The sequence below is a fragment of the Sparus aurata genome, chromosome 6 (assembly GCF_900880675.1).
Source record: "Sparus aurata chromosome 6, fSpaAur1.1, whole genome shotgun sequence".
Lineage (NCBI taxonomy): Eukaryota > Metazoa > Chordata > Actinopteri > Spariformes > Sparidae > Sparus > Sparus aurata.
In genome coordinates this window covers 34,492,039-34,518,297 of record NC_044192.1, presented here as the reverse complement: position 1 = coordinate 34,518,297, position 26,259 = coordinate 34,492,039, and the positions used below count along the sequence as shown (strand labels likewise).

At 41.7% G+C, this 26,259-nt stretch overlaps 1 protein-coding gene across 3 annotated transcripts in view; it reads right to left on the bottom strand.

The window, feature by feature from the left end:
- fbln2 (fibulin 2) overlaps positions 1 to 26,259 on the bottom strand; it is a 101,080-nt gene that overhangs the window by 74,249 nt on the left and 572 nt on the right. For all 3 annotated transcript variants that reach the window (XM_030421014.1, XM_030421012.1, XM_030421013.1), the window contains exon 2: positions 20,790 to 22,702. In XM_030421014.1, coding sequence (XP_030276874.1) covers positions 20,790 to 22,596 — 1,807 coding nt within the window. In that variant the 5' untranslated portion in view covers positions 22,597 to 22,702. The remainder of the gene's footprint in view (positions 1 to 20,789; positions 22,703 to 26,259) is intronic.

The following is a 26,259-nucleotide window of genomic DNA, read 5'->3' as shown; positions in this document are numbered from 1 at the left end:
ATCCAGTAGTGGGCTGGACCTCAGATGAGAGATGCAGGGGAGAGCAGATGGTTAAAGCTGCAGACGAAACGCATGAGTGCATTACTTTGTCCTAGTGGTTTGAGATTACTAAAAGAGGCATAAATCCAGAACTGTGTGCTTGGTGATTGCCGAGATAACCCAGGGTAGCACGGGAAAGGCTACATTGGCGCCCAACTGAACTCAGCGGGTCAATGCACATTGTAACAGAGCTGCAGCAGCTTCAGCTGTTGACTGCAGCCCCACCTGGGGGAGCTTCCAGGTCGTCAAGAAAGCTGTCCTCAACCGGATGGGCTGCTCCCCTGGGGATCACGATTGTTGGTTCCGGACCATCCAGCTGGGGTCTGCTGGACGTCCCTTCAGCTGTTACAGCAGTTGGAGTCCAAGAGCTGGGGCAGGAGTGCTGGAGGGGTGGGTGACTCAGACACTTCTGCCAGGAGTGCCCACTCATGGAGGTCAACAACATGATATGGGTTGCTGGCCCTCCTACACCCTCCCCCAGTCCAGAGGGGACATACAGTGTTCAGGTAAGGATTCAAGGGAGTATACATCAGGCGATGCTGGATTCAGGCTGTACTCAGTCAATCATCTACCGGAACCTGGTTCAACCCGGGGCTTTGATGGTGGCATCCTCGGTGGATATTAGGTGTGTGCATGGGGATATTCACAGCTACCCTGTAGTGCCAGTGTAAATTATACATAAGGGAAAAAGCATAGCGTTAAAGCTGCGGTTAGCTCCCACCTGGTGCACCACCTAATTTTGGGCATGGATTGGCCTGGGTTAAATATGTTAGTGGGGCAATTTGTGGGGATGCATTCACGACTGTTAGTGACATGGGATATGTGTGCTGTGCTCAGTGGTGCTCGCTGCAGACGGGGAGGGGGATCTGGCTGGGCCTTTGCAGGAGGCGCCGTAGATTCCCATGTTACACTCCATGGAAGATTATCCACTCAAGCAATCTTGTGGTGATACTCTACGCCAGGGGTCACCAACACGGTGCCCGCGGGCACCAGGTAGCCCCCAAGGAACACATGAGTATCCCTCAGGCCTGTTCTAAAAAAGAAAATTGAATATTGATATTATCTGTTTCCCACCTTGTTAAGTCATTGTTTATAATTATTGTGACAAATCATTAATGTGATCAGTGTCTTCACATAGATGAGTATCATTAATCATATATAACTAAAGGCAAACTGAGCAAATTTGTTATTTCAGAGGAGTGTATCAAACTGGTAGCCCTTCGTATGTCTCAGTACCCATGAAATAGCTCTTAGTTTCAAAAAGGTTGGTGACCCCTGCTCTACACTTTGCCTAGGACCAAAATTGATGGTCATTTGGTGCGCCCTGATGCTGTGCCGGCACTTCTCGTTGATTGGGGATAGATTGTATAGAGTGAGTCGCGACACTCAGACAGGAACGGAATTTATCCAGTTGCTGGTACCAAAAAGCCACCAATAAACTGTTTTCTACCGGGAAACTGTTTCCAACCGGGATCCCGAAAGAGATCCTAAATGACCAGGGCACCTCATTTATGTCACGTACACTACGGGAACTTTATGTGTTATTGAGCATCGAGTCAATTCAGTCAAGCGTGTATCACCCGCAGACTAACAGACATTGTTGAGTGTCTGAATTAAACTTTGAAGTCTATGATCCGTAAGTTTGTACTCGAGGACGGCCGCAATTGGAATAGGTGACTAGATCCTCTGTTGTTTGCAGTGTGGGAGGTACCCCAGTCCTCCACGGGATTTTCTCCCTTTTAACTGTTTTTCGGCAGGACACCGCAAGGGTCTCTGATTCTAGGTTAAGGAAAGCTTGGGGGAAGGGCCGAGCCCGAGCGAATATCCAAAGGTCCATCCTGGACTTTAGAGCAAAACTCCACACAATGGGGCAGCTATCACAGGAGAATTTGCTCAAGGAACAGGAGTGTCAACAGCGCCTGTACAACAGAGGAACTAGATTAAGAAAATTTGCACCAGGAGAAATGCATGGGAGAGCAGACGGTGAAAGCTACAGACAAAACGCACGAGCTGTGATCGTTCCCTGCATTACTTTGTCCTAGTGGTTTGAGCTTAATAAAAGAGGATTCAATCCAGAACTGTGTGTGTGGAACAAACGCCCAGATAACCCACTGTAGCACGGGAAAATCTACAGAGGGATTTCAGGTAAATAGAACCCTTTAGAGTTGTCAACAACAAGATGTCTAAATTTTTTGCTTGCCCTTTTTAGGTCTGACTGTTTTGGCGGCAAAATGCAATGCTCTAGTTCTTAAGCATCAAAACTATCTTATTACAAGCTTGTTGCCTTGATTTGTTGCAAAAATAACAATTTTCTGTTTCCCAATTTACTTCCATTCACCCTGAATAAGACAGAAAGATTTTCTTTGAACTCAACAGCAGACCCAAGTGGTTGTTGACTTTGTTCTAAAAACACAGAACCTAATGCAGTTTTTGCTAAACTGCCTGCTTGATGCTGCACTTTACTGTTGGTCGGCATGTCTGGGGTTATATCAAAAGTAGTCATCCAATGTGCATGACTCAGCTATAGCTTCACATTCAGAGATAAGAAGACCTCAGTGACAGATGAGGGACCCACTCTACATCATCATCCCTCTTTATTTGGACATTTTTCTTTCTGCCACCGAGCCCCAGCAGCAAAATGGGTCTGACATCAACTGAGAACAAAGCTGGAGATAGCAGGCTGAGAGTCGAAAGCTTTCACAGATCCACTTAAGATATGTAAAAGAAAGCCATCAAACGGAGTTATATGCAAAAAAATAAAACAGGAGATGAGAATCAATATCATCCATTATTCACCATATCTGTACCAGTTGCTTTTCATGCGGACATCTTAAGAGACGCTCTCTCCATTGTTGGGAATAACAAAGAATAAGCTGTCTGTGATTTTTTACCCATACAGTCGACAAAGAACTGAGTTTTATTCCATTCAGAGCTGAAGAAAAACACTACAGGGAGGGGAAGTAAAGGCGGTACGTATTCTTTTGTGAGTTTCACATTCTGTTTAGACGGTACGACACAGTTACACAAATGGGATCAGTCCGACTTTTGGGCAACTATATAAACACAGGCTTCTGGTTTGTGCACTGTGCAAATCAATAACAGGACCTGGCAATGTGAAATGTGTGGGTATGTCAAGGTAGTCATCTGTGCAGTCTATGTGCTGGCTGCAGTGAATGGAGTATTGTTTTGGTGATTGGGGTCATGCAGCAGGTCAGCCAACAGCAGGCATGAGTGTGAAGAGGAGCAGACCTTCATAACAATGGTATTATACAAGGAACGGCAGGGACTTCTGAGGCTCCAGGGGGTTGTACTGACTTACCTTTGGGACCAAGGCAAAGACAGAACTGTACCATCTATCACATGTAACACTGTCACTGCTTTCACACCCAGACTTCACCAACAATATTAAATCAGGATGATATTGTGGGGATTGGACAAATCACAGATAGAGGACATTTGAGGACTTCCTATCTAGTCAAAGCTTCCACTGACATTGACCTTTATTTGCCTTCGAGTAACTGACATCCTGCCTCTGCCAAGTCAATACTGTCGACGACACTATTTGAATGTCTGATAATTTGTGCCTGCTGGTGAGCCTGCCTAACTTCAAATCAAGGTTTCTTCTTGACATTTTGATCGTAATAGATTTATCTGGCAAAGGTCGAATTATCAATAGTAGACTCTGCTTATCTAAAGGAAAATAGCTTACTGCAACTTATAAGTGGCAACTACAAAAATAAACCAGAAGCTCGATTTACCTTCTTGTCTTGTATGTATGCCTCAAACATGTCTTGCAGTTTACACCCATGCCTGTCCAGACTTAAAATATTTCTTGAGAAGCATGTAAAGGAATTTGATTATTGACCAATGCTTGTCAGTAGACCTATTTGTAACTTTTAACTTTAGTTAAATGGTGCTTTACAATACTTGCAACATTCATCCATTCTCACACACATTCATACATACCGACAGACACTGATGGCGGGGGCATGCAAGGCGCCAACTGCTCATCTGGAGCAATTCCGGGCTCAGTATCTTACTCAAGGACACTTCAACATGCAGCTGGAGGGAGCCAGAATTCGAACCAGATGACCCACTCTACCCCCTAAGCCACAGCCACTACACTTACTCCTGTAGCATTACTTCTGAAGTGCAGTTGTATAGCACAAAGAAAAGAGTAGTATTGGGTTTGTGAGACATGGTGTCTGTTAAAGGCTGCCAAAGAAATATAATGTTTTTTTGTTGTTTTTTGTAACTTAATTTCGACATTGAACAGTTATTTGCAATCAAGATCAAGAACAGTCCAAGTACATGTTTAAGTTATTCTATGTAAGTCAGTTAACATAAGTAAATTATGTAACACAAGTTACTAAGCGATGTGTGAAATAGTTATTTTAACCCAAAGCATAATCTTTCCTAAACCTAACCAAGTAGTTCTGGTGCCTAAACCTAATCAAACCGCAACTGTTTTCACAACATTAATAACAGAAATTAAAGTTCTCACTTTACTTTGATACATGATTCCAGTGAAAAATATCCAGTGACAAACATGCTGTCTTCACTAAGAGAATATTGTTACAGAGGACTAATGGAGAGCTTCATCACATGCTGCAACATATATCAGGAGAGGGAGGATCAATATCAGCAAAAACAATGAGCAATGTGATGTCAGTGCTTCAAATATGGGTGTAAATTGAAAGTGAAATGGACAGTCTTTTTCCTGCTGCAAAGAAGCTAAAATATCTAAAACATGGAAACTTCACACGCATGTTCAACCCAGCAGCACAGAGTTTCAAGGTGGACACCCAACTGTAAAACATGGTCATCCAACATCCCACTTTCTGTTCCTGAATTATGGTATTGAATGATGGCCAGAACATTATGATGTCACAGTGAAGTTGAACTTTGAAAGTTCACCTTTTGCATCTAAAATGTCATCACTTTATCAATTTAACAGTTAGACATGTGTGTGAATTTTTTTATAAATTCTTCAGTTAAGGCCGAAAAAACATGCGTTGAGGGGTCACAGTGACTTTTAACAACCAAGATCTCATCAATTTTTCATGACGATTCTGATCATATCGCCTTCACAAAGATGGAACAAATCGATCTGGGCGTACAGATGGACAGACATCCATTTAACCTAATGCCTCTTTCTACAGCTGTCATGCGGCATGAGGCAAAACCCACCAAAACTTCCTGGTGTCATTCCAAAAATCATAAATGTCATAATATTTCATTTATATTTTCAAAAATGCAAATTCCTTGAAAAAACTTGATCACAAATAACTGTTCAATGTCAAAAAAACAAACATTATATTTCTGTTTTTAGCAGCCTTTAACAGACACCGTGTCTCATAAACCCAAGACCATTGCAAGGAAAATGGCTTGAAATTCCTGAGCAGGAACACTTGTGAGAATGGATTTGGAACCTCCAGCAATGTAGATAACAGGTAAAAAATGTATGGCCTGGTCTATCTTTTGGTCATTCGATTTTCTCTTTCAGAAATAGATATTAAGAAATAAAAATTATCATTTGTTACTTGTCTGTTATTTAGTTTTTTATTTGATGGTTGGTTATCTGAATTACATTTTAAGTAAAAAAAAAATTAACGATCAAATTACAAAGTTTTTTTTTTCTTTTTATAAACTAGTGCAGTGCCCGTAACAAAAGTGTATTCCTATTCATGGATGGCCAAATGAGGCTGTGTTTGAAGGTGGGACGTCAGGGATATTTAGGTTTGTTGTGAAATCTGATATTCCAGGGTATAATTGGCTGTTTTTGACTATTTTTGATTTTGCCATTATATTTCACCTTAAAAACTATTTACTTGGTGTCATTATTTTTAGCACAACCTCACATGTGTGACTGTACAGTTATTTTTTTTATTTTGACAAACTGTATTAACACAATGGACCTAAAATCACAAAAAACCCATAAAATCCGAGTAGAAAAAGTTAGATTTTTTTACTGTGAAAACCACAAATAAACATATTTACAACAAACCATTTTTTTGTTTTACTTATAATGCAAATATAAATTGTTTGCTAAATTTGTGCATACATTTAAAAACTTTACAAAGTTATATGTAACTATTTACATTTAAATGCAGGCAATGCTCAGGTCTGCCTGTGCTCCTTGAAAGCTGCACTGCCTGCTCCACATTCAGCATCTTCTCATTGTTCTGACTCATTAAACGAAAAACCGACTCCACTGCACACTAAACACACTACACCAAACACTACACAACACACTAACTACACACTCCAAACACGCTAAATGTAACAAATCTCTCAACTCTCAATATCGCTGTCCGACCGTCGTTGCCTGTCAATCATCCGCCTAGGTCCCTCCCACAACTTCCTGTTCCTCAACAACCAAACTTGCTGCTTGGACACTTTCGTGACAAAAGCCCGTTTTTACCATTTCTTCCTGCACCAGACACAAAGCAAACGTGACGGCAATGTCTGCGAAAAAGCGTGGCGGACATTATTTACCCTAGGTCCGGTTTTGGACATGCCGATGCGGCCGGTCCGTCACCTCGGGTGGTGGGCCGTGTAGCTAGCCGCTAGCAGCTAGCTAGCGGCTAGCTACACATGAACATCCACAGATTCCGATTCCACTTTGTTGTCCGCGCGTCTCCGGATCTCCTCAGTGGTGTGGTGGTGGCTCTGGTGGACTATGCTCGGCGGAATTTGTGAAGCATTTATGAAATAATTTATTCACGGTATCATTGCAGTCCAAACAAATGCTTAGATGCACACCACTGAACCACGCAGCAGCCATATTGAAAGTCTCGAGTCAGTGTGATCCTTATCCGCAGAGATATTTGACCAACACACACACACACACACACACACACACACACACACACACACACACACACACACACACACACAGACAGACAGAGATTCCGTGCATTTATAGATAGATAAAGAAGATGGGCAAAATTGGTCTGATTTTTGTGTTCACAAGACGGACAATTTAATTCACTTGACAATGACAATAGGCCTGCTTTTTCATATTGATCCAGATTCTGATTAAAACAACTTTATTAATCGCACCATAGTCAAGCTTGCCTTACACACATATTAAAACAAGTAGACACAAAATATGTAAGAAATAAAATAGAAATAAAATACAATACAAGAAGTCTAGGAGTTCAGTGGAATAAAGGAATCTAAAATTAATAAAAGATATAATTATATGAGATGTTCATCAATTTAACCGTCGTTTACAAAAAAAGAGCAGCAATTGTAGGATTGCAGTTGTGTCAGACAGTGTTGCTTTAGCCCAGGTTGAAATGTCTTTGGAATCACACTCTTATATGATTTGAGAGGTGGAACGACAAGGCATGTCATCGACCAGAATTATAAATTAATATCCCTACCACTGTAAATTGCATATACTACTGTATACATCTTTCACACTTCACATTTCAGTTGTATTGCCAGCATTTCATCAAACTTCCAGGACATTTCCTGTACATCTGATTATCTCTAAAATAGTGCTGTCTCCACAACAATTAACCAATAGAAATAAGTCAAATTGATGCTTGACAAACCTGGGTTTTTAAAATTCCTCATTACAATGACTTAGTTTCCATCCATAAGTTCATGAAGCCTGACATTCAAATACACCCTATCTTAAGAAGCTATCAGAGATTGTAGTCCAATAATCAAGATATATTTTTTACCTATGACACATAGGTCATATACTTCCTCATCAAAACTAATTCAAAACATAGTGCCTTGCTCAGTCCAATAACACCGCTGACTGTGTGAGTTAGCATTTTGTCTCCGACATAGAGAGCGCAACCAACACAGCCAACCAATCAGACTCATAGTAGGGCAGGTAGGGGGAACCATAATGATGCTGCAGCGGCTAATGTTGGCATAAAGGACACAATCGCAGTTACTGTTGCACAGGGTAGCTTCATCTGACTGAGATACACTTGCCACAGCTAGTTTGCTTGTGTTTACATGATTGTGGCATCCGGCATTTAACAGAGTTGAGTTTTTTTGTATTAGTCTAAAAAGCTGAGAGAGTGTTGAACATAGGGAACTAGCCACTAATACATCTACCAGGTGGAGCTACAGGGCACTGTGTAGGCAGTGCACATGTGTTTTGGAGGAGTGGGTCTGAAGGGAGGGTTGAAGGAGGTAGAGTTATTTTTTCTGTTGGATACTTTCAAGGTTTTGCTTGCTTTTGCTGGTTTGTACAGTCTTTTTCAACCCCAGCTTTAGTTCACTTATGTTTATTCTCTCACCAAATGACCAAATGAGACCCAATGAGTACCTTAGACAAAATCATGGGTTAGGGAATTCAGATTACAGCATTTAAACCTTGTTGGAAAAATTTGGGATAATGTAAGTGCACAACTCAACAAAATATACAACAAAGGACTAGTTGCTCTAAGGCATTAGAATATATATGTTATATATTTAATCTAACTGCAATCCTCAGCAACCCTTGAATGATGAACTAAATACACTGCAGAAGTATAATTTAAAGTTGAAAAGCTATCCTGCTGAGAAACAAAGGACAGAGTGACACAGTGTGAAAAACAGAAAACATTGTGAGAAAAAGTTGTCACCCAGTTGTAGAAACATTTCACAGTCTACTACTTTAATTGCCTTTGAATGAAAACCATTCAAATATTGTGCCTGTCCCAAAATTACCCTTCACTCTCTAAACCTCCAACACTGATTAATTTGTCATTTTGAGGTAGTGATTATAAATATAATGCAATGCAAATGCCTCTAATCAACACTGGTGTCGGAGAAAATATTAGGGTGATAAAACCAGCCATGGCTTAAATTACAGGCTGCATATCCAAAGACAAACCGCAAATGGCTTTATTCAAAACCTCCATGATGTAAAAACAATCTTTTGCATGTTTTTTACATCACTGCCTTCATGGAATGTTTAAACATTTGCCATTTGCACAGTGTTGGCGCTGGATCTGAAAGTGACGACTGCACCAGTCTGAAACTAGCAATGACATTTGCAATGTGCGCAACTTTGTGCCGAGTGCCCCCAGAGTGCTTTGAAAAACCTGCACCTTCAATGTAAAGTACAGCCAGTTCTGATCTGGTCTTCTGCACTGCTAGCCAGCAAATGATGGACACGTTTGTGAAAGGGCTGCCAGGTAAACATGAAGCTAAGGATGAATCTATTCCAAATGTTACAACTAAGCAAAAGAAAACCAAGAAAGTATGATGAAGCATATCTCACCCTCAGCTTCACCAGTACAGCGGTGCGTAATGAGGAGGAACCACAGTGTGTTGTGTCTCAAAATATTAGCTTCTGACAATGTGAAGCCGAACAAGTTAGGATGCTACTAGGAGACTTTACATCCCGAACACAAAGAGAAGCCCATGGATTTCTTCAGAAACAATCTACTCAACTGTTGCTTTACTGTTGCTTTACTCACAATAGTAGAGGAATTAATACTACCCTGCTATTAATATGGTTTCAACTATGATGAAGCAAGAGCCAGTTGACTTTCTTGTTTAATCTACAAAAGGGAAGTGCTGTAGAAAAAAGCCTTTCGGGGGGAACCTAAAACAGACCCTTCAGACAGAGGACCAATACAGGTGCTGCAATATGCATTTTATAGTCACTGTTGGGCAACTCATTACATTAAAAAATGTGCTGCCATTAAAAAGTAACTTGGTACGTTACTGTGTTACCTAGTGAGAAAAGTAACACATTAGAGTACTTTAGAGTTACCAAAAATCTGCACAACTTCCATTTCACTATGATGTTCTCGTCCTTTAAATAATGGGAATATTTCCATGAAGATAATGCTGTCTGCTACGCATTCACACTGACACAACTGTAGGATTACTCTCTGCTGGCACGCAGAGACCTGGTAAGAAGTGGGACAGTAAAAAAACAGTCAAATGCTTCCAGTATATTACAACATTTTTGTGGCAACAAAAGGAAAAAACAACATTTTTTTCCATTTAAGGATTACTTTTATAAAAAAAATTAAATAACGGATTACCTCAAGTGCAGAACTAACGCATTGTTACTCTCGACAACAAAAAAGTAATATAGTATTCTAACAGATTACTTCGTCACAAATTACATATTACATATTATATACACTGAGTATGAAAAGTATAAACATGAAATTGAGTACAATATGGGACCTTTTAACATACTTAACTTAAAGCTCAAGTCAAATTTAAATTTGAGGTTAAAATAGTACGAGTTACTTGGGCAAATAACAGGAATCTTTGATTTGTTGTCAGGTACACATACATTTCTGTCTGGCTGCTGATTGGTCAACTGAACTTGCTGCTGTTCTCTCTCTCTCTGAACACCAGTTCTGCCAAATGAGAGCACATTCCTTGAGAACTACAGCTAACTCTCTTAAAGGGAGAGGAGTTAAGGTCTGCCCAAAAGGTCGCTAATTACTTTTTCTAGCAAGCAGTCATAAAATTCACCAAATCAAGCAAGAAACTTGGCAAAACCGTCCTCCACAAACTAAACGAGAAGTTTTACAGACTTAGTGACATTTTCTGGTAATACATCACACAAGTAGGCCCTTGAATTTCTGCGAATAGTGTAAGTGCTGCTTTTAGGGCCTACCCCAGTGAGTCCACACTTTCCATATGTCTTGAATCCCTTAATGTATGAGACAAGTGCTCCAATATGACATGTGATTTCAGATAAATGTCCACGCAGCCAGGAAATCCCGTCACAGTCATTTCAGCTGCCACATTTAATACAGTGTCTCATAGATTTTCTCATCATATGTTACACATTGCTCAGTTTGAAATGTTTGTACGGTAATTACTTTGAAGAGGTAAATCATTTCGGTCACTAATCCAGACATATACATAGTAGCATAAGTATAAGCTTTGTGTATACACTCCACTGCATCAACACAATCAAGATTTTAGATCAAAGTCACATTTGTCCTAAGTCCACAAGCTCAGTATTTGCTATCGTTTATCCCAGAGGAAGCAGTGTATAGGTGAACAGATGGAAACTTTAGTCTGGTATTCACTGAACACATGCAGACTACCTCGATGCAGGTCTGAGAGAGTCGGCTGAATAAGCTCTGCTCAAAGAGTTTAACAAGTTTCTATGGAAATGATGGTGTAAAAACTCTTTGTCTCTCTGCAGTGTAGCCGCGTGGGCAGCCATGAGCAGTCCATATTGTGTGAGCCATATTCCATGACCATCCTATCTGTCAGGGCCCGGGAGTGTGACTGGCATTTTAATTGCAGTTTTTCTAAAGGGACTGTCTAAGGATTAAATCAGGATAACACAGAGTGGCTGCAGAGGCACACAGGCTCCAGTGGGGACTTGTCTGGAAAAAAAGTGTTTTCCGCTATGGAGACTTTTTTCAACGTCTTGTTTTTGATGATGTTATAACTAATGTTTAAATAATCACTATGAATCTGGGTAGGGTTGTTTATCGATGGAAGTGACTCTGCAATTACTTAATTAGAAGCTAAGATTTCAGGCTTTTTAACACACTTCACAGGCTGTATTATGTACTGGAACAAATAGTCACCAGCAATTAGCGTGTCAGATGCTCTCAGCAGTACCAATGCTGCAAAACATTTCTGAAAGGATGGAAAAAAGGAAATTTTTCTAGCCATGGTATTATTCCATTATTCATTATGTTGACATAAACACAACCTTTTAAAATCTAAGCTGCGGGTGACTGTTTCCTAATCCCTCCCCCTTTTGTCCAGTCAGGCTTGGCAACCATAACTTTGACAGGCCATTATATTGACTATACATGGGAAAGCCATCACATGTATCTATGGTCTGTTACACTGAACACCATATCAAAAATTCACAGGATTTCGCTGACATAGTCAGAGAAATAACGCTGGACTCAGACAAAATGCTGGTTTCTTAAGATGCCACATCACTTTTTACATGAATTCCTTCTCTAGAAGCTATTAACATGGTGAAGAAATGCCTGCTATAAAACAGCACTCTGTCCAGCAGAACCAACTTCACCCCATACCACGTTTGTGCCATACTTGACCTCTGTCTAACAACCATCTACTTCCAAGACAGTGAAGGTTACTACAGACTACACTCTGTGCCTTGGGCTCACCGGTGTCCCCAATAGTGGCCAACCATTATGGAAGAAGTTGAGAGCAGAGCCTTGTTTACTTTTACAGGACCTGCTCCATGCCATTGGTTGATATGTGGACGACACCTGGGTCAACATAAACAAAGGGAGTGGAAGCCTTCACAGAACACATTTATTCAGTGTACAAAACATCAAATTCATGCATAAAGATGTCAGGGGAGACACTTTGCCCTTCTCAGACTGTGCAGGTCACATTGAAGAAGACAGCTGCCTCAACAGCTACACACACAGATACTTACTGTTCGACTCTCATCACCCACTGGAGCACAAGTTGTGAGAGAGACAGATGCACATCAGGGGAGAACTTAAAACCTGTGGCTACCCAAACTGGATCTTTGTCAAAACCTTTAATTGATCCACAGCAAACAGAGAGGAGGGGATGGGGAAATGTAACATTGTCATTCCTTATGTCATAGGAACATCTGAGAAACTCGGGAGGATCTTTAATAAACATCATATCCCGGTTCACTTCAAACCTATGATCACACTGAGGCAGAAACTTGAGCATCCTAAGGACAAAACACCCAGGCATAAACAGAGCAATGTAGTTTATTCTGTTCAATGCAGCAGGGCTGCACAGATTTGTACATTGATGAGACAAAACAACCTCTCCATAAACGAATGGACCAACACAGCAGGGCCAACTCCTCAGGTCAAGACTCTGCTGTCCACTAACATCTGAAGGAGAACAATCATTCCTTTGAGGACAATAATGTGAACATCTTGACCAGAGAAGACAGATGGTTTGAAAGGAGTAAAAGAATCAATCTATGTCAAACTGGAACGACCGTCTTTGAACAGAGTAGGTGGCCTAAGACATTACTTATCACCCACCTACAATGCTTTACTGAGTTATCTCCAGCCATTCACACCTGGGCTCACCTAGCCCTAGCAGCCCACATGAAGTGGCCCTAAAAACTCTGAAACTCAAGATCTTTAACATTTCCTTAACGACTCTGTAAGGACACTACCACACAGAATGTAAAAGCCTGCAAACTCCCCTCCAGTTAGTTAAAACTGAAGAAGCCTCTTGGATGAGAGGTGAAAAGTAGTCACGATAAGGTTTTTTTTGCCTCTGAGTCATTTGATTTTGAGTATCTGCCGATACCGAGTCCCAATCCAATACTTCTATAATACATTATAAAAATGAAGAAAAGCGAAGAAACAGATCCAGTATGTCGCTTATTTTTTATTTTATTCACCTGATTTTATCATTTAACACATATCATAGGTGTGATTGGCAAAGGACAAAAAAGCAGAAAAAATATACGGCTCCACTATGTCTCTCTTTACATTTATTTTATCCCGTTGTTGGCTTCAGCTAAGAAATCAATAGTCTACCCCACATGTTCAACCTCTTGAGAACTTTTTTACCAATATTTTCTATATTATTATAGATTTTTTTAAAGGAAACAGAATCTGTTTCAGAAGTCAGTGGGCCACATGACATGGAAGCTATTGAGAAAAAAAAATGACAATTTCTGCATATTAATATTCATATAAAATAGAGGAAGCACTAAAATACAATAAAAGAGCTGTGTCTCATTTCACCAGTTTACTAATACAATCTGCTGCTGGATTTGATATTATATTGATATTAATATATTTATGCTAAGCAATTTAATGATGGTCCCTAAATCAGTTTCGAGCGGTTCAGCACGAGGCTCTGGGAGGTAAGCTAACCGTCCTCCTGCTGCTAACACTGGGCAAACCTCAAGTCGCGGCTGGACCCACCAAATATCAAACCTAAAACTAACTTCACCCCAGTTCGATGAGTCGCCTGTTGCAGCCTTTGAATAGGATGACGATGATTTCAGTCACTCAACTTAAACAGTGTAGAAGTTCTGCTTTGAATGAAGTTCCGTCGTGACAAATTAATGGACTACTTGCGGAGTGACATGAAGACATGAATCAGAGGCACAAAAAGCCTTGACAGCGGTGGCCGGCCATTATGTTTACCAATACCTGACCCGTGCCTTGCGCACACACATTTTTCCCATTTGTTTTAAAATGTTATAGATCTATAGATGGAGATATATATTTATATGTATATATGTAAGTGAAATGGAGGGTGAAGAAGAGGAGACACAGACCGGCTGTACCGGCGATCGTCATGGGAAACGTGAGGTCTCTGGGGAGCAAGACGGACGAGCTCGCCGCGCTGATAAAGGCTCAGAGACAAAACCCTCCCAACATTTCACCAGTATGTTGACTGCCCCACCAGAGACTGTAACACACTGGATCTGTTGTATGCAAATGCTAAGGATGCATACAGTCCCACAGCCCTCCCCCCTCTTGGAAGATCTGACCACAACCTGGTTCTGCTGACCCCTAAGTATATCCCCCTTGTTCAGCGGCAGCCTGTCCACACTAGGAGCGTGAGGAGGTGGACTCAGGAGGCTGCTGACGCACTACAGGACTGCTTTGAGTCGACAGACTGGGATGCACTTGTTGAGCCACATGGAGAGGATCTGGACAGCATGACCAACTGCATCACAGAATACATCAGGTTCTGTGAACACACCACCATGCCAACCCGGACTGTATGCTGCTTCCCTAATAATAAGCCGTGGATCACCAATGACCTGAAAGCCCTTCTTAACAAGAAGAAGAGGGCGTTCAGGTCTGGAGACAGGGAAGAACTGAGGAGAGTGCAGCATGAACTCAGGGATATGCTGAGGGCCTGTAAAGACGCCTACAGGAGGAAGCTGGAGGCCAAACTCCAGCAGAACAATGTGAGGGATGTGTGGACTGGTATGAAGCAGATCACTGGGTGTAAGGTGAGCGGCAGACAGTCATCGGGCAGCCTGGAGAGGGCAAACGAGCTGAACAGATTCTTCAATAGGTTCAGCTCACAGCCTTCTGTCGTCTCCATGACACCTCCAGACCCCCACACACCCTCACTGCCCCTAATGCTTCCTCCCCTCCTCCCTCACTCCCCTGCTGTGAGCTCTCCTGTGCAGCACCTCTCTTCCTCCTCCACCTCCTCCTCCTCTGCCTCCTCCTCCTCCACCTTCACCTCCTCCTCCACCTCCTCGTCCTCCACTGAAGACACCAGCTGCCTCCCCCGCATGACTGTGACTGCAGGCCAGGTTAGGAGACAGCTGGAGAGACTCCACCAGCAGAAGGCTGCAGGCCCTGATGGTATCAGCCCCGGATCCTGAAGACATGTGCCAGCCAGCTGTCTCCTGTCTTAAAACACCTCTACAACCTGAGCCTGGGTCAGGAAAGAATACCGGTGCTTTGGAAGACTTCCTGCCTGGTTCCTATTCCAAAGAAGTCAACACCATCAGACCTCAATGACTATCGACCAGTGGTCCTCACATCTTACGTCATGAAGGTGCTGGAGAGACTGGTTTTGGCCAACCTGAGGCCGCAGGTGAGAGCCCTGCTAGACCCTCTGCAATTTGCTTACCAGCCCCACTTGGGAGTTGATGACGCTGTCATCTACCTGCTGCAACGAGCCCATTCGCACCTGGATGGTGGAGGAGGCACTGTGAGAATCACATTCTTTGATTTCTCTAGTGCTTTTAACACTATTCAGCCACTGCTACTGGGGGAGAAGCTTTCGGGTGATGGGTGTAGACCACACAATGATCTCCTGGATTACTGACTACCTGACAGGCAGGCCACAGTTTGTCAGTATGGGCAGTGTTCTGTCTGATGCGGTGGTTAGTGATACAGGAGCTCCACAGGGGGACTGTACTGTCTCCTTTCCTGTTCACCTTATACACCACTGACTTTCAGTACAACACCGGGTCGTGTCACCTGCAAAAGTTTTCTGACGACCCGGCTGTTGTTGGGTGTATAAGTGAGGGACAGGAGGAGGAGTACAGGGCACTGGTAGACAACTTTGTGGAGTGGACTGGACAGAATCACCTGTGGCTGGACATCAGCAAGACCAGAGAGATGGTGATAGATTTCAGGAAGAAGAGGAAGACAGCTTTCCAACCTCTGTGCATTCTGGGAAAGGATGTGGAGGCGGTGGAGGATTATAAGTACCTTGGTGTTACCATCAACCACAGACTGGACTGGAGATCTAACACTGAAGCTGTGTACAAGAAGGGGATGAGCAGACTTTACTTCCTGAGGAAGCTGAGATCCTTCAACGTGTGCAGCAAGATGTTGGAGATCTTTTATCAGTCTGTGGTGGCCAGTGTACTTTTCTTCGCTGTGGTTTGTTGGGGAAGCAGCATCGGAGCCAGCGACACCAACAGACTCAACAAACTGATCAGGAAGGCTGGCTCTGTGATTGGCTGCAAACAGGACACTCTGGAGGCTGTGGTGGAGAGGAGGACACTGAAAAAACTGTTATCCATCATGGATAATCCTCTCCACCCTCTCCAACTCACACTGGTCAGACAGCGGAGCACCTTCTCCGGAAGGCTGCTTCAGCTTCGCTGTCGTAGCAATAGATACAGGAAATCTTTCCTGCCACAAGCCATTACTTTATACAATAACTCTCTCACCTCTGCCTGACAGAGAACTCTGGTCTCTCTAATGTTCTGTTGTATATATTATTATTGTTATAGTATATTTTGCATATTTTGTTTTGTTGTATATACTATTATTGTTTATAGCACACTGTGCACTGTATATATACACTATGTATATATTGGATTCTATTTATGTGTTTTAAGTGTTTTATTTGCGGACCCACTACTGCTGTAACAAAATTTCCCAGTCTGGGATCATTAAAGTAATTCTATCTATCTATCTATCTCTATCTCTATCTCTATCTCTATCTCTATCTCTCTCTCTCTCCTCTCTCATCTCTCTCTCTCTCTCTCTCTCTCTCTATATTTATTTATATATATATATATATATATATATATATATATATATATATATATATATATATATATATATATATATATATATATATATATCTAATCCCTTATCGGGATGTAACGTCTGTTTCCGATCAAGTCTGAAACCCCGTGATCGGCCCCCGATTTCCGTTCACATGGTCGGATTGGGACATCTCTAGTGAAAAGTCTTCAAGACACTGAAACACGTCCAGTTGCCTATAATACAGCACTTACAATTACCATGACCTGGATGACTGAGAAGCTTCATCAACATTGTAGACAATCACATTAGAGACAACGCCAAATGTTGGTGGGTGTTACTGGGCTTTTTGTCCAGTGTTTTTTTTAATTCTACAGACTATATGTACTGCAACAAAGATAAGTTGTACTGTCTAAAAATTATTCAAAGTAGTACATTATTCAAGCAATGGAAGAGAACTACAACTACTGGTGCATCTGTCACCAGTAATGATTTTTCTATTTTTCAGTATATTAAAATAACAACATACTCATTGTCAAGAAAAAAAAGAAGTAGGATATTATGCACAGGTATAAAAGCAAAAAGGCCTTCTTTCATTTTAGTGCAACGTTTTTAGAAAACTTCAAATGCATAACCAGGTCTATTTCTAGTTGATAACATGTAGTACAAACTTTGCCTTTCATTTTCAAAAAGATAACCATGAAGACAATTTTATAAATATATCAGGCATCTTGTGACAGATGTCACAGAGGTGCCAAATCCTGTTTGCTTTGCTGGGGCCAACCTGAGATGATGAACTTCATTATCAGCAGCCTGGGGAGAGACCATGCCTGGCCCTGCCCTGTATTTCCAATCAAACAATTTGAGCATACACATTTCTTTGGGCCGGGGCGTTTCTATCAGGAGGAAGCATTTTATCTACAATAAGAGCACCCTGCCACCCCAACAGATCTACTACTCCTCCTAAGCTTATCCACCTGCATATGTTACAGAGGACACAGCAATGTGTCACTTTAAGGGAGTAACTCTGTGATCAGACCATGATCTAGGAGCCATTCCACAGCCCACATTAACATGAATCAATGTGCAAATGGCCTGAGAATAAATCAAAAGTGGCACGCAGTGTGTATGTAATTACATTATATCATCAAAAGATTAATTGATTATGCCCAGCCTACTAATAGATAAAGAGCTTGAACTTCATTTTATCTTCTGCATGCTCTATTTAAAGAGGACTTTGATGAAATGTGTTGGTTGTATACAGAATATCCTTCTGTTATTTTAGTGGCGAGCTTCATACAGTAAAGCAACACTTGTGCAATCTATTCAGATACAGCAATCCTGTAGTAAAACCTAAATGTATAGGGCTTGTAAGTGTTAGAGATACAGTATAAGGTGCAGTCTTAGATTATATAATATCCTACATGTATAGAGCTGCAAAGAAAATATAATTTTCATTATGGATTAAGTTATTTTTATTAATGTGAAATGAATGTGTTCATGTCAAGTGTGAAAGCAAAAGTCAACGGCGAGTTATTTTAACTTATTAATGTAGGCAACTTATGTCAACTTATTGCTTGTCACATTTTCAAAACCATTGCAGTTGCTAAGTGTCAATAGCAAAATAGACTTATCTCAGCTCTGTTGCGGCTCTGTTACTACTGTTAACATGTATTTTCCCTCTACTCTATACTTTGTGGTAAATGAGTTCACTATTTGACCCTGAATGCATGCACTGTGTTGCTTGTTTTGTGCGCTCATGTGAGAATGGCGGCTGCGGAGACACATTGAGTGAAACTCTAAATGTCGTCAACTCCACCGCCTCCACAGACACAGTCTGCACAGTCCTGCCTGTAAAAGGCTGTCTCCTAACAGCAGGCCTGTATGTAGGAGTGAACTTTATCAGGCACTGCGCTGATTTTTACGAAGGGGGGCTGTGGATCTGCATCTAGCTTTCTTAATGTTGGCATACAGTAGGTTCAAGGTCTCATCCCCTCTGGTGTTGCAGGTAACAAGCTTGGTGAAGTTGGATATCCACATTGTTGAAATATCTTTATTATGAGGAGAGCAGTGTCTGTTGGTCCACGCTGCTAGAGTGAATGATGTCATAAGCACATGCCACCACTGCAGACAGTGGAGTGTTAACAGTGACAACAATGGTGGCTGAGAACTCCAGATGGTATGGCCTGTGTTCAACAGCTAACACCTCAACATCAGGCGTGTAGAATGTTGCCTTCATGATACAATTTGGAGTTAACAAAGTCAGCAAGCCCTCCACCCAGCTTCTTATCCAGTACTTTTGCTGTCCACTGACCAGGTCAGAGAGTTCATTCATCTGGTCAATTAGTGAGCACACATTTCCCATGAGCACAGAGAGAAGACTGGGATTGTATCTCCACCTCCTCTCCAACCTCTTGTTCCATGCCATCGCTCCGGCTTGGGTTCGGAAGCAGCTAAAATTACTAAAGCTTAATTCACTAAAGTTAAATGCACTAAACGTAAAGTGCTACAGAGTTAAAAAGAGTAAAAAAAAATGTTTTAAAAGACCAAAAAAATTTCTTATAGGAAAAGGGTAGAAGGGAGCTGCTGCGTCGGGCTGCCACTCTGTTGCCACTTAAGAAGTGAAAAGTAACCAGGTGATCAATATCATTCATTTAACCACCAGTGGTTTTAATGTTTTGGCTTATCTGAGTGTATCCAAGAGGAAGTGAAAAAATGATAGACTTAATAAAGTAGCAATAACTCCAGTAAACACCATGTCACATCATAATGTTTTACTGCTGGTTGACATCAATAATGACGATGCCACTGTGGTAATAGAGAGGTGGGCCTCCAGTCTTGGCTATGAAACAGTCTCGATTTAATTCTGATGCCTCTATATGACCTTCCATAGAAGATTGGCTACCTCTGTTTAGTCATATAGTATTAATTATAAAGTCTTTGACAAAGTCTGATTCTAACTTATCAAGGTCAGAAACATCATGTAATGTAGCTCAGTCCCACCCCCAGGGGAGCCAGGGATTCGAACTAGCAACCTTCCAAACACTGGTCCACCAGCTCTACCCACTGAGCTACAGCGGCCAGTGATCGAATGGTCGCTGGTTCGAATCCCCGGCTCCCCAGGGGACGGGACTGATCTACATGTCCAGCCCCAACCCCAGAATTTGCTCCTGATGTGCAGTTGGCACCTTGTTAGGCAGCCACTGCCATCAGTAAGGGTCCTGTATTGAGCTGGCAACTCATTCAGGGTGTACCCTGGCCTTCACCCATGAGTAAAACTGGATTTGGCCCCAGTAAGCCCCGCAACCCCTCAGGGGGATAAAAAGCGGCAACATCCCGCGACCCTCACGGAAAAAGCGGAAAAGAAAACGAAACGAAACAAAGAAAACGAAATATCATGTAATTAAAAATGTGTTTTATGGTGGAGTTCTGAGGATGAACTGAAGAATCTCAGAGCCAGAGGAAAGAAACTGCTCTGTAGTCGGGTGGTACGGCACTAAAACAAAGTTTACTTTCTTTTATTGCTGACGTATGGGCTGCCATAATCAACAATGAAATTAAAGTTCCTTGTAGATGCTTTAAGATGAAATACTACTTTTAAAAAAGTAAAGCCCGAGCAATACTGGATTTTTAAGACCAATCTTCATAATTTGTGCTAATATATTATCATATAGAAGCTCTAAATGAACAATAATGTGGATATAAAAAATTATTGTGTCCAGGAAACATATATATATTGACCATTTTACTGTGTAAAACTGTAAAAAAATTGATGATGATGTTTCTAGTTTAAAATGCAAGGACCTATTGTAGAATGGATCTTACCTCCATCAGCTTTGACAAACACATTAGGAGGATTTTTCCTGTCCTCCTCTTTCTCTGTCACCTCTTCTTTGTCCTCACTGTGAAGGTTAAACAGCATCTGGCCTGGTTTTCTGCTGGGCTCAGTGTCCAGTGTGAACCCTACTGGCAGCTGGGTAGTGGTGGTAATGAAATGGACCATGGGGGTTGTCAGGAACTCAGGCTTCCTGGGAGAGCTGGTGCTTGGTTCAGCTGTGGTCTTTTTGTAGTTGCTGCTCTCTGACTCCTCATGGCTTCTCTCTTGTTGTGCTGTCTTTACCTTGAAGGGCATGTCCCCTCCTTCAGGCCCAGTGAAGTGATGAAATACTATTTCCTCCTTCTTCTCATCCCCTTCAGTTTCTTCTCCATCCCTCCCTTCCACATGGTCTGGTGTGACTGTCCCTTGTAATTCTTTCTGATCATCTGAACTTGCCTGCAGATGGACTAGGCTCTCTGGGCTTCTCAACATGTTCAGTGAAAAGTTTATTCTATCCAATCGTCTCTGCTGACTGTCTGTACCTCTCTTGGGAGGATTAATGTCGATCTGACTCACTGAGCCTGTGGGTGTGACACTATCTGTTGCATTTTGGTGATGTGTTTTAGATTTAAAGTCTGTTTGATGATAAACTGTACTCTCTGAAATCATATGTGAATACTCTGGGTGTTGTTCAGGCCCAAATTCTTGGTTTAGTGGAAATATGACACTATCTGAACTTTTGACTGCATACAATGGATTCTCAAAATCTGTTTGTGCAGTAAGATCACTGAATGAGATGCTTGTTAGCCCCTGTGAGGGCTGCCAAGAAGTAGTAGCGCCTTTGTGTATATGTGTCCTGACAGTACTCTGCTCTGCTTTCAGGGGAGTTTCTGTCACTTCCTCTCCGTCTATAGGATGGTCGTGAACTCCATATCGCTCTCTCAGCTCCAGCTTGTTTGGTCCGCCAAAGCTTGAAAGAGCCGAGGTTGTGTCAGGTCTGTCAGAGCCTTGGGACACAGAGATAATCTTCTTGGAGGAGGAGGACTGGGTGGGGAAGACTGGAGATTGAGGGTAGGTCTCTGGAAAGTCTGTAGGGCTGTAATCGTATTCTTCTGGTTCCTCCTCGTCCAATTTGAAAAGAGGAAGGTTCCCATTAGGGTTATCTAGAAGATGGCCATATGGTGTGGACTGATCCCTGTGCCCTTGTTGAACAAACCTGTCGGGGTAACTGCTGCCCCTGCTGTCCTCCCCCGTTGGTGCAACTAACATTGGTTTCTGGACCTTTTGCAAATCACAGTCTGGCACAGGATAGCACATCAGCTTCCCCCCTTCTTTGGGGCAGTGGCAGACTCGGCAAGAGTCAATGTGGAAGGAGTGTCCGGCCTCATACGTCTGCCCATCATGAACACATCCTACACGCTCGCACTGCATGCAACCGTCCGCAGGCTCTAAAACCTGGATACAGTTTGGTGGCATATCAGGACAGCTGATGAAGCTGCAGCTGATCCGGCCCCCTCCTGCAGGACAGGAGCACTCTGTGCTGCCATAGTCAACAAAGTAAGAGTCTCCCTCAGGCACTTTACCATTCTTGAATCCAGCATTGATGCAATCGTAATATTGGTAGCCCTCACACGTGCACCCTTTTTGTAGGCACGAAGCGCAACAGGCGCCACTCTCCAGCACTTCTTCGATACAGTTGTCCAGCTGGGGACAGTCCACACCAGTGCAGTCACGCTGGCACATGCACACACTCAAGTAGAGGAAGAGAAATGTACACCTGAGCAGTGTTACTTCAGACATCACAAGACCAGCCATGGCACAAGGTGTATGTACAACATCAAAGGAGATCAGTTATCGTCCTCAGCCCTCAGTGTGTCTTCAAAGATTCTGGCAAATCCTTCACATGTTATCCAACTCTACTCTGCAAGAGAGAGGAGAAGAAGAAAAAGAAAGATGCTTATTTCTCAAAATGCAAATGCTCAAATTCCAATTTTAAACAGCCCTGTGTCATAACTTTAAGGCTACGTGCTCCTCATCAACACCAGCTGCAGAACACTGTTTTGAGTCATTATGCAGGCTGTTATGATGGAACTTGGAACCTGCCCAAGTCTTCAATTTTTGCACCATCCCTGATTTTCTCCATGGGAAAAGCTGCTGTAACAGTACTGTGTTGCAATCAACCCTAAAGTCTAAATGCTGAACATGGAATTCATTATGCTTTAGCAGTTGAGAGCAATTGATTACACTTTATGGGAAGCACTTTTTCTGAAGTAATTACTTAGCTAGAGACTAAACTGCACAGTCTTCTATGACTACTGATTTTTGTTCTAACCTGTGTTTGGTTGGAGTTGCAGTTTCAGGCTCAAAAGTAACTGATTTTACACAGCTCATCATTAATACACAAAATGATTATAAAAGTCACATAGTTATTCATTCGCAATCTCAGTTGTGAGCTTTACATTGAACCCCCCCAGCCAAAGCAGGCTCAAACTCACAGAAATGTATTTGGATGTATCCAAAAGCACAAAAAAACACTATACTTTCTGCTAAATGATAGGTAGGTTTGCATGAAAGCTCAGCCATAACCATAATTTATAGAGTGTATTTAGATAGATAGATAGATAGATAGATAGATAGATAGATAGATAGATAGATAGATAGATAGACTTTATTGATCCAAAGCTGGGAAATCACGGTTTTACATTACAGACAAATAAATTACAGAGAAATATGGCATTTCCTGTGATTGCTTTACAATTAAAGCCAACCTATGTTTCCAATGTGAATCAGCAGCAGAAGTTGTTAGATTTGCATAAGCACTAAATACTAAATACAGCTCTGATAAGAGAGTGAAACGTGAACAGGGAGGCTCATATCAGTGAGATATAATTTCAAACAGTAACCCTGGATTGAATGTTACAGGTATCCCAACACTCAAAAAGAACAGCACTATAGAGCCTTAATTAAGGAACACCAATACATTACATTGCAAATGTTAAAAACATAGAGTCCAGAAAGGCACACAAACACATCAGCAACTTGACAACTTGCCCTTTAGGAACACTGTGACACTGAAAGCGTAGCTAAATTGTTTGATTTATTGAATCATAGCTTGCCATCTATTTTAAAGCATTTCAACTGGAAACCAAGTAAATCAAGCCATAACTAAAGTTCAGACAGGGAGACCACTCTTTCACAGGGCCAGTTTTTAGTTTATTTGTCACACCATCCTTTCAATTTCACATGCAAACTTATAATTGCCTGTCATTATCTGAGGCCATCAATTGATACCAGCTGCTCACATCAGCAGGGCAAATCTATCCAGTAGCACAGCAACGCACCCTCACTGTTGGCCTATCATCTTGCTGCTGTCTTTTTAAATATGACTGTCTGCTGCCTTTAGTTCAATCATGCTTCTGTTTTGCACAAGCCCTCCTACTTCCTTATCATCACCCAGTCTTCACAGATTCATAAGCTTCATCATTTCACCAGCCTTTATGTCTCAGAAGAGTCATCCAACTACCACCAGTGTCTCGACTCCGTGGGGGGGATTCGATCACAAAATCTCCCTGTAGAGCTTAAGCACTCTCTGACCCATTATCACATATGTGCTGTAGTATATCACATATCATCTGCTGTAATTAACCTTTTGTTTACTTCATTCACTAATATTATAAAGTTTTTTGTTTGGAACCATGCCAGACCACTCTCAATAAAAAAGCAGGCTTTCCAAGTCAAGCAGTTTGAACAGCAAATTAAAATGTCCTTGTATGAAGCAGAGAAAAAGAAGAGGAGCCGAATAATTGCCATTTCGTGTTCTAAACTTTCAGAGTTGAAGTTTCTGTGACAGCCTCCCTGGGGGATAACTAGCCCAAGCCCACCCTGAGACCCTCACCCATAACTGAACTCACAGTACTTCTAGCCTGAGAAGTACACACAGTTCTGCCACTTGACATGACATACACCGTTACTGTACTGGACATAATAAAAGTTGGCAAGGCTGCAAAAGAATGCAACTTGAGTGGATTATGAAACCAGGAGCCTCATTTATTAAGCTTGCTTACATACAAGAAAGGGCATGAAATGTGTGTATGCTACTTTCTAAGCATTCATTTGGATATAGAAAAAAAAAATTGGAAAAATGGAAATACGGGTAAATTCACGGATGCAAATGTGCATTTTTATGGCAAGGGGAATAGGTGAAGGTGATGGTGAGGTGACAAATTAATTCCAGATTGTACAAATTTATTTTCAAATAAGTGTTGTGCGCAAAGTCCGTGCAATGAGCACAAATGTGCACAGAGCGCACTAAAGACACTGTCTTCTCCAGAACATCACTGTTGTTTGATTGTATTAATTATCAAAGCCTGGAAATAAAGCCATGAACAGCTCCCACACAATTGTTACACGTCATAATGAGCCCTAATCATAAATCAGGCTGAGTTCACCGGAACAGACCTTAAATACACAAATAGTGTTCAAGTATCACATTTCCATTTTCAATTGATATTTTGAGGGTCAGGGAGAATACTGATCACCACAATCATTTTGGTAAGTGGAGCAGTCATTGCTGTAAACATATAAATACTGTGGTGCCACTTGTCCATAATGCTGCATGATGGGAACGCACAATATTTTACTGTCCTCCCACTGCTGGAGGACGACTTCAATGAAATATATTAGGGTCCTGGGGCCTCATTAATTAAACTGCAGAGAATCTGCACTAAAATTTGAGAAGTTGAAATTAAAGCAGAGATATTATAGACTAGTATAGTTTGAAATATTGATGTTACTATACTATCCAGTCCTGTCTGCTGCGCCGTGCTGGAGCACAGAAGACGACGTGAGTTGGCTTGTATCTCTTACAACTGAAAGGTATTGTTTTTCATGAAATAGTTATCCTTCACTAAAAGTCCAAACAACAATGCTGGTTTGATGATTGAAGTGACACTTTCATTAACATTTGATATCATGTGAAATCAAGTGTAGAACATCTCACATTTCATCTGTACAGTACTAGCTGCCTTCTATTCACCACATCACCATCGGTGTCGCAAATTCCCCCTGACCCCGAAATGCACACAGGCATCGGTCAAAGTTTCTATAAATGTACACACGTTTCCACTTCCAGGCCATTTCTGTGCAAATCAAAACGTATGCTTAGAAGGTGACGAACGCACATTTCAAGCAAGCTTTATAAATGAGACCCCTGATCTCAAACCAGTCGCTGGTGTCATGCAGCTCTGCCAACATGGACACTCAAATAAAAAAAAAAATAAAAAAAACTGTGACCAAACTACTCAAAAGTTTCTCAGCACTTTTGCATCGTAGCAAGATACCATATATCCTGTAACGTTCTCTGGAATACATACGGGGATAACGTTATACAGTGAAGTGAGACTTAGACATACAACTTACTACATGAAAATCGCTTTAAACTCAACATTTCTTGCATAATGTATACAATCTGTAACACCG